The sequence below is a fragment of the Callorhinus ursinus genome, unplaced genomic scaffold (assembly GCF_003265705.2).
Source record: "Callorhinus ursinus isolate GAN/ISIS: 27379988/994484 unplaced genomic scaffold, GSC_fseal_2.0 scaffold6, whole genome shotgun sequence".
NCBI classification, from domain to species: Eukaryota; Metazoa; Chordata; class Mammalia; order Carnivora; family Otariidae; genus Callorhinus; species Callorhinus ursinus.
Window position 1 is genome coordinate 42,423,713 of NW_027397068.1, and position 10,340 is coordinate 42,434,052.

Genomic DNA, 10,340 nt, shown 5'->3' on the forward strand with positions numbered 1-10,340 from the left:
AAGATTGCTTTGATGACTGTTCCCCATAGTAGATGGGATTTATTTTTTTCTTTTCTAAATAAAATAAATTTCCATACGTAAAGTTCTATTTACATGTATGGGACGGATAGAATTGTAAAGTAACTGACATTTAAGTTCTTACAAGTAGTTAGGAAGGACTTTAGGAAGTTGATACTGTTATTATTTGCATTTTACTGTGGAGGAAATCAGGCTTACTAGGACCTCAGATGCGGTAGAACTGGGAATCGAACCTGGCATTTGGCTTGACAGCCCGTGTTCCTTAGTAATGTGCTGTTCTGCCCAAGACCGAAGTGTCCTATCAGGGTGCAAATGATATGCCTAGGGATAATAAAGAAGACAAACCTAAGATTGGATATTTTGATAGAAAACATGGTTCCATATGCAAACTGGTGCCACAGAGGTTGTTCAAAAGGGCAGAGAATTGCAGAAACTAACACAGAATGAAATCTTACAGAAGTAAATACATTTCATAAGGTAGGTGTCTCCCCCCCATCTTCATCCACATGCATTGCCAAGTAGCAATCATTTGTAAATGAATGCAAAATGGAAAGTGGAAACTTTTCAAATATATAAACCTAAATGCCTCTCCTCCTAATTAGCTTTAATCTTTTTTCTATCCCCAGGTTTATTTGTATTTCCTATCTATTGCCTTTGTAAAAAACAGAGAAAGCGATCACGGACAGGAATGCACTGGTAAAATGCGGATGATTTCGTGGAACGCAGCCGGTGCGGATAGGAGCCACACAGAATGGCACGCTAAACACTGCGTCCCGTCCCGTCCTGTCCCCCTGTGGTTGTCTGCAGGCCACAACACGTCAGGCTCTGGTGCAGTCTCTACATGGTATCCTGATTCCTTTCCTTATACAGTTTGCTGCTTTTAAAAAAATGGTCACTTTCATAGACTATCAATGTCTGTATCATAACTCTGACCTTCTTACTGGTTCTTGGAAGAAAATATTTTCATTAAGAGCCAGTTATCCTCAGAATTGTCTGAGCATGCCTCTCCTGAGCATTGTTTGGATGGTCTTTGTACCTAAACCTCCTTCCAGACCCTCTTCTGAGACTTGGGGTGAATAGCTGAAGTCATGCCACCTGTACAAACAAGCAAGGCCACTTTTCAGAAGACAAAAGCTCACCATATGCACCTGTTTTTATCTGTGGCCTGTGCAGTATAATTCCTTCATCCTTCAGATGCTATAATTGTTAAAAATCTCAATGCCCAAAAGGGAACTAGTGAAACAAAATTAATGAGAAGAATCATGAGTTACTGAAGTGTATCTGTGCAGGGGTGTGAGCGTGTGTGTATATAAGTATCTATATTAAAAGTAGGTCCAATAATCTTGTACTTGTCAAGTTCTATGCCTCTACCCTATTTTCCATATTTTCATAGACATATTTAAAGATGATCGTTCCTTTCTGGGCATATTTTGGTAATGGACTGAATTAAAGTCAATGTAGACAACAGGCTATTTTGATGTTGACCCTTCCTATTCCTTGCTCTCTCTCTCTGTCTCACACACATGCACTCACACAAGAAATTTGTGCAATGTCACGTTGAGGATCATCAAACTTTATTAACTGACGAAACTGATAGGCTGCTTTTAGGAAATTCTCAAGACCAGAACGTTCAGTCTTTGTGGATTTTTTATATCTTGGCATATATGCTTTACTAAATGAACAAATTCTTCAGACAGGATTAGTTAATTTAAAAAACGAATTTGTTGTAGCAAGAACTGCTTAAGCCTTTAAACAAATCACTGTTCTGCTAATTTTTTAATCAACTTGTAATTACAGATAATTCCGCTTTAGGTCAAGTTGTGATAGTGTTGGAAACCCCATGCTCTTACCTCTCCTCTCTCTTTCTCTCTTTTTTATCTGTCCCCAAGATTTTCATTAAAAAAACCAGAGTTTTGAAGGGTTTTTCTTATGTTTACTGATCAAATATTCTCAAACATGTTGATATCTTCTTATGGATGGAGTAATTTGTAAACAGATTTTTGTGTTCATGGGTTTATCTAAAATAGAAACAACTTTTGGAAAAATGAAGGAAATATCTTCAGGAAGTTTTACCAAACCGAGACGTCTTTAAAAATAAGAAAAGGACAAGCAACTAAACTATGTTATTCCTTTGTTTTCATCATGGAAGTTCATCAGCAGATCGGAAGTAAAGACCGCTAAGAAGCCTGAAGTTTCCACCTGACTCCAAATCCTTAAAATCAGCTATCTGCATAGATGTAGCATTTATCTCTCAGCAGCCTTATCTGAATGGTAATAAATTCTGTGATAAAACATGCATTAACATGGATAGTTTGTCTTGTTGGGCTCCAAAATAGAAAAACGTTTATCATTTTTATCAGACCTAAAAAGTCCATGATAGTGAAGGTTACTTGCATGGATAATGAGCTAGCACACTTCCATTCTTTCTGAATAATGCTCAGGCTTGCTATACTGCAGTTTCTGGGCTAGTCTACATTCAGTTAGAGGAGGGTGTGCCATTTATGATCCTACAATGGCCTGTTTCTAAACATGACACGATGCAAGGAAAAGTGATGCTCTAATTTCATAAATTCATCTTAACCATTCATCCATCCAGCCAACAAATATTTTTGAGTGCCTATTCTATGTGCTCTAGTATTAAAACAAGAGAATGAAAATTTCTATCCTAAATCCATGTAATTCTGTCATTAGAGTGCTTAGTTTTTGTAAATTTGTTTTTTTCTGGACTTAGGTGTTAGTTTGACAATATGTGAATGCAATGAATTCTAAATCTAGTGGATATGCTTATGTATGATGTGTATGTATATGTATATGTAAATATACATGGACACATATCTAATATTTCCATAGCTGCATATAAATACAAATGCCACATGCATATATACCAACTGGCTAAATAATATACTCTCTGGTCTTAGATAATCTATTTTCTTAGGTTATTATATATCTTGTCTTTGATCTACTCAGGGATTTTTATTCCTTCCTTTGAATAACTTATCTTTTGGAGATACTTTTATATTATTTAGAAACGTTCCAATTTTCCAGTTACAACGTGATGTCTTTCATCAGTGAAGGCTCTTTCATCAATGCTTGAGATACTGTACACAGTGTTGCACAGGATTTTCATTGTTCTATTGCATAGATTTCTTAAATTAATGTATGCATTTTTCTCTTTCAAAGTTGGTATATATTAGGCCTTTCCCTGATAGTGACTTAAAGTAATAATTTGTGAATGTTTTTACTAAGTGTCATCAAGACCTTAAAAAGAAAGAAGAAAATAAGAAGGATTATGTATATGTTAGTGCCAACAATGAAAGTTAAACAGTAGTAACTTTTGGGATAAATTCTAAAAGCTACATTAGAAAAAGAAGCATACACAGAAAATAAGTATCGTTCTATCCAAAGCTTGTCATTTTTTTATTGTAAATGTAATATATACGCCTTTTAAAAAAAAATCAAACCATATAGAATTATAAAATACAAATTCATCTGCTCCACCCCACCCCTTATTTTCTAGGGGTAACCACTGTTAATGTTTTGATATATGTCCTTCCAGAAACTTTGTGCAAATATACAAGTGTGTTTGTATATGTTCGTGTGTATTAGTTTTATACAAATAGAATAGTAGTCTTAATGTCCTGTGACTATTTTTCATTTTATTATACATTAGTAGATGCCTTTCCATAAGTGTTTAAATAGATTTACCTCATTCTTTTGTAAATTACTACATATTCCATTGTGGGGCTATACTTTGCTTAATGAGTCCCTATTGAATGGACATCAAGATTGTTTTTACTTCTCTATTACAAAGCATCAGTGAAGATCTTTTACATATATTTTTATCACTTTATGTACACATTTCCATAACTTTTAAAATTTGTTTTTTATAAGATATTTGTAATAAAATTTTAACGCTTTTTCAGTGAATGAGATCATAGAGATGCTATATTTGAGACCCTTTTCTTGGAGAAAAAGAAAGATTATGTAGGAGTTTTATGTAGGAGTTTTTAAAGAAAAGCATCTTTTGCAGGATAATTTCCCCCCCTGCTTGATTAGCCAAATAAATAAGTGGCCAAAACGTATAAAAGAAAGGCCATCTTATTCCAATTAAAAAAATGCAATGAGATATTTCTAAGATAATGTGAGATGTCTACAAGATGTCTGTCAGAGACTCTGATATTTGGATTGCCTCACTTTAAAATTTGAGGGATTTAAAGCGTATAGCTAAACTGATAATGTCTGTCACATTTTTTTAAACACTATCCATGTTCATGCATGTTGCACCACAAAGGAACTTAATTATGCCATTGTGAAAAATAGGAAGCATATGCTGGAAATTATGAATGACCACAATTATCTACAAAAAATAAATTTGACTATTTGTAAGGTTTGGTAGTTTGTTGGAATGCTCATAAATTTGGAATCACATGAAACATTCATTTTACAACAAATCCCAGAAGTTCCCTAAGACCTATATGTGGAGCTAAGAAGAAGAGAGGGGTCAAACCTTTTGCTACAAGCAACAACCTGTTGCCACCACCTTGATTTTCTGCTAGGTGCTATTGATCCTAAAGGTAGAACAGACAGGAAAACAATCAAAGATTATTAAACACAATCTGATCACAACCTGTTCTCTTTCATTGTGCTTGCTTGGTTGTGCCTGTCTGGAAATTCCCTGTCCTGTGCCACCCATCATCTCTTGAGACCCAAGCCCCCAGCTGAGCCTTTAGCATTCAATCCTCCACCCAAATGACCCCTGGGTCCCCTAAAATACCATCAGACCCCTGTCCTCTCGTCCAGTCCCTGGTGACTCTCCCCAACCTGGTTTTTCTCCACTCCTCTGATAACTCTAATTAGCTACTCTTCACTGCAAAAGAGGAGCAGGAGTGGGACAGGTGAAAAGCTCACTCTGGCATAGGCAAAGCACCAGTAGTCCTTCCTGAGCTTTGTCAAATTCAAGTACATCTGCCAAGACGTTGATCCATCTTCTCCCTTGTTAAACATTGCAGTTGTTTGTAACATTAGACTTTAGGCTGCCTGTTAAATTTACCATTATAGAAAAAGCTAGTGGCCTAAATGAGATTAATTGGTATGCTTCTTTTAGTATGAATTCTTTTTTTAAATCATGCCAAAAGCCATTTTATTTTTCAATTTTAGGAGCAAACTGCACATTTGCCTTAATGTGAGTCTTCACATTGGATTACGTGCTTATCTTTTCATATCTATAGTTGAAATCTATCCCAGTTATTGAAAGTAATTTTTCTTGTGGTCAGCTTTATTGTTTTGTGTTAGTGTCTATTATAAATAGAGCCTTGAAGTTAAATAATGCACTTTAAAATACTTGTGCCATTTAAGTAATTCAACAGAATTAAAGAAGAGGTTACATATATTTTGATGGAGACAATAGAATAACAGTATTAGTAAATATATGTCACCTCTAAATTTGGGGTGGGGGGAGGAGAGGGTAGAAATCAGAGCTGAAAATTTAAAGCAAGTAAAACATACCCGAAAAAAATGTAGCTGAGTTTCCGAAAATTATAGTAATTCTAAAAATTGATATCAGGAGCTCAAACGTAACAAGTAATTAATAAATGTTACCTTAATAACCTAGCTGGAATGTTTGTTTAAAATATTAAGTTAATTTCTACCGCATTTTAACTGCATTTTCATTTTTCATGAAACCTATAAAAGGAATTCCACTGGCTAGAAACATAGTAAATCAAAACTATCACCAACAGCCAGTTTGAGCATGATTTTTTAACATTTTTATAATTTAATTATGATCTTCTTCCTCTGGAAAATAAGTTGCAAAATCCCATTTTTAATATATACATCTACAATTATGTAAAAAAACTGAAATAACTTTAGAGAAGCATTAATACATGGTCTGAACAAAATCAGAGTTCCAAAAATTGGGGTATCTTCAGGATTGTGAAATATTACCTTTTAGTGCAAACCAATGATACAAATCTTTAAAGGAGAAGTGCGGTAGAGCTCATTTATAACTCTCGTTTTGAGGATAGGGCTAATACTCATTTCACAGCCAACTGCTATGTGGGACTGCTACCGTACATCCCTGTTCTGAGAGTAGTACTTTAGCTGACTTTATCCAAATCCAAGAAGCAGAGAGTCACGTTGTGTGAGACTTGTAATTAATTGTCTGTTTGGGGCATTAGCTGAAGCCATCATATATCACATACTTTAGATCCCCATATATAGTGCCAATTGTAGAAGCATGTAATTATCTGTATCATGAACTATATTCTTTTTTTAACTAAAAAAGTGACTGTTTTGAGAATAACAATATGACTTACAAGGTAAAAAATTATTTTTTTAAATACACAACATATTGCCACTGCCTTTTTTTGGCCACTTTCTTTTGCCTTATAAAGGAAATCTCTTTAGGTATATTTAACTCCGCATCACTTAGATTATACAGACTCATTGGCATAGAAAATATTTTGGTTTTCAAGTTTATCCTGTTTATCCAAGTTTATCCCGTTCCTGTTTTCTTTAGATTTCCCAGTTATCTTGCTTTTTCCCTCTTCTGTCCCCTTCCCATCTTGGCCAGCTGTGGATTAAATACCTTCTCACCATTGACTTGTTGACTAATGAAATGAAATTCAAATACTGAAAGGACTCCATAATTTGGCTCTGGCAGTGAACATCATTTACCTTGGCTTACTTTGTAAATTGAAATGTGTGAGGAGTACCTGGAACCCTGCCCCTCCTCTTGATAGGAATTGGAGAACCCTGCCCAGCCCCTCTGACAAGAAATAAAATGAACAAGAAGATGTCAGTTGGATCAGAGAGCCTAATAATACTCTGAGACCGAGCTTCAGGAATTGCTTCATGAATATTGTAAAGTCAGTGTTGTGTTTGCATATTAGTTGGACGGAAAGCACATGTGGATATTCATCCAACCTGATCCCAAATCATTCATGATTCATCCAAAATTGCTGCATGTCTGGTGTTCAGTTTTTGTGTCAGCAAAAAGTCCTACAGCTTGGACTTGGGGCTGGACTTAGGTAATGTAGCATTTGTATATAAGATTTGACCATGGAGTCATACTCTGTGAACATTATTAGACATTTTGATAATATAAAGTAGTAACATTGAATGTAACTGACATTAGCCTTATTGTAGAGAAACCATTTGTCATTTGCAAATGTTCAACATTTTCAGTGATACCATTTAGGCATAAGTAACACTCAAGATATATGTAGCATAGGTTTGGTGTATGATATGGAACAACCTAAGGGAAAGTCAAACTTGGGTGTTAAAGGTCCCCAGAAATTGCTGAAATAATGTCATTGCAGGTTTTTCCTTACAGCTGAAAAACTGTGCTGTTGGCCGTCAGTTTCATGGGAGGGGTTCACCACATGCCCCAGGTAGGGAAATAGTCTCAATAATCCAGTCAAATTCTCAAAAATAATATTTTTTCATTAACATATTCCTTCGTCTATGTCCAAATATACTTTTGCTGATTCTTTCAAGTAAACACTAGCTAAATATTTTATATATTTGAATATTTTTAGTTTACAGAAAATTAGCATGCTTTAGAAAGAAAATTCTAGATAAAGCATCATGAGTTTTTATCAGCTGACTACAAACCCCTTCCCTAAGGCCTTTTTTTTTAACTCCCATATGACAATACCTTAATTTTGTTATTTTTGATCATTTTCATCATAATTAAAGTTCTGTATTTGGCATTGAAAAGAGTAGACCAACCTTATGTTTCTTATGACACCTAGAAGAGTAATTGGTTTATAGATATACATTACCATTTACCTTGACAAGAACAACTTCTTACAGATTTTTATGTAAAAATTAATTGATAATCTTATTGTTTATTTGAAGTCAATTATAAATGAGTAGTAAATTCTGAGAAATCAAAGAAATAATTTTGTGTAGAAGGAACACAAAAACAGTATAATTAAAATGTTAACACTTATAAAGAAACCGCAATGGTTAGTTGTTTTGTTTTTATTTTAAACAAAATTTGGCATAAGATATATTCATGAAACAAATATATCTATATGTATGTATACCTATTGCAAAACTGTGGGACAATTAAATGATTCACGTTCTCTTTTTTCACAGAGTGTAAAATGCTAAAAAGAAAGACATTTGAGTGTTTAATCTGTTATTGCTGTATATTCAGAAATTTTTTGTTTTCTGCAAAATTTGTAACCAATTTCCAAGTAATATAAATTACAATATTTCTCATGTTTAAAATGAGCCTAGCTGAAAAGAGATTTTCTTTTTTAATGACATTGGAAAATATGTACGTGATTTTGTTTTTTAACTTTTTCTACATTTCATTGGCCATACTATTAACTTTGGTATTCATAAAACTATGTGGAGGGAACTATTTTGAATATATTTTTAAAAAAGAGGCAGTAGAAATAAAATGAGAAAATAGATGATAATATTATGTAGAAATCCCTGAAAGAAAATTGGAAAGGAAGAAACAAATTCCATTGGGTTGAAAATGTTGGAAAATAGGGAGTATTCAAAGACTTTAACTTCTTACATTGTTAGAGTAATCAACTTATTTCCAAATGATTATTTCATGCTGTTGGTTCCATGAATTTTGCTTTTAGTATAATTTATAATTTCCCCTACCATTTGAGTGTTTAAATAGATTAATTACTGAAAAGAAAGGAATTGAGGAATAAAAGTCAGGGGAAACTGGGTTTATTCCTATTTTCCAATAGCAGTAATGTATACTTCTTTAACCTTCCATATGGTGCTTTGTGTGATGAGAGTATATAACATTTATATATGTTATTAGTGCCTTATTTTTTTTTTCACTTGACTTTATTTCTTACCTAAAGAGCCATACATTTTTTGTGAGTGTTCCTTGGCCCCTATATTTAAAGTGCTGATGAGACAGTGTATCTTTAGAGGTATATATAGGCTGCATTTAACCCACTGTATTATCTCTGGAACAGCAGGTTAGCCAATATTTTTGTCTTAAATTCAGTGTTTATTTTTAAGCTAAAGAATAAAAAGAAGGATATTAAACACCATAATTTGAAGCCATTGTTATTGAAATGTACTTTTAAACTGCAAAAAAGAATGCTGATCTTCAAAATTTGAAACGGAAGTTGGAATGGCTGTCAGTCTTTTTCGCTCCAATTAAGGACAAAATTACTTTACAAAAAGCATTAAAAATAAAAGTAAATATATGGACCTTCAAGAATTTGATCTGTTTCCTACAACTCGTCTTTGGCAATCTGTTAGTTGTAACCCACCTCCACACAGATGCTGAGGAACCATGGTGTTTGCTATTTACATGTAATTATTTATTCACAGTGGGCTTTATCGATACCAAGATATTTTGTACAATGTTATTTTGCTCTACTTGGTCTTTGCCTTTTGTGTTAGCTTTATATAAAAAGCTGGGTTCGTTGTATTGTTTATGTACCATAGTATATAATTCAACTTTTCCTGATGAATGTATGATGAATAATTAAAATCGTGTGCTTAGAAAAGACAAAGACACAGGTTGTATATGAAAATATGTGTACATATTTGACAAAGAAAAAAAGAGGAAAAGAATCTTCCTGCCAACAGATGTGTCCTGCTGGACAGGACCTGGAAATTAACAGATTTTTTTTTTTAAGCAGTAAAATTTAAAAATCTATTACCTCAAGAATTGTCCGTGGATACGTGTTGGTGTACTGCTTGTTGTTAGCAAATACAATCTCCCTTGCTGCTGGCAGTAAAAACAACCCAAGTGTCAGATCACACAAATTTTAGGGGCAAATCTTTCAAGAGATGGATACCTTACGATATTCGGGAGTCTAATTCTGGACTTTCGGTATGTCCCTATGGCCTTTTGTTGTGATTGGGCTTTTTCTTTTTTTTTAATGTTTTTGGTTGGTTGTTTTAGAATGGAAGGGTAATCTTAATTGTGAGATCAGATCCCGTGGAAGGATATAATGACACTCTACTCGGATGAAAACTGTAATGGGAATCAACTATTTTTATTGTCACTGTATGAGCTATTGTATGGATTCCTGTGGAGTGCTGTTTACTCGCGTGATGCGTGTGATACATCATGCAAAGTCATCTAGCAATGCCTAATAAAAGTTTTTAAAAGAGAAGACTCTTGTCTTTTTTTTTTCAGTACATTTGGAATTTAAAGAAATGAAAAGGTAAAATTTGACAATGACACGATTACATGAACGTAAGTAAATTTGGAAACATTTATTGAAGTCATTTCTGCACTAGATTCTAAGACAAGAGAAACAGGAATGAACAGAAATTCAGGGTATGCTTTCTGGAAAGTGGATTGTGTTGTGTCGCTGTGG

The 10,340-nt window shown here is 33.9% G+C and overlaps 1 protein-coding gene across 2 annotated transcripts in view; it reads left to right on the forward strand.

Moving 5' to 3' along the window:
- RNF217 (ring finger protein 217) overlaps positions 1 to 10,133 on the forward strand; it is a 147,894-nt gene extending 137,761 nt beyond the window's left edge. Inside the window, exons 6-7 of one of the 2 annotated variants that reach the window (XR_012378555.1) lie at positions 645 to 862; positions 2,046 to 10,133. Coding sequence is in view for 1 of the 2 variants with exons in the window: in XM_025865133.2 (XP_025720918.1) it covers positions 645 to 718 (74 nt within the window). In the remaining variant the exon portion in view is untranslated. Of the gene's footprint in view, positions 1 to 644 lie in introns of both variants that reach the window. The other variant, XM_025865133.2, reaches the window with a different exon arrangement.
- Positions 10,134 to 10,340: the final 207 nt, after the last annotated feature.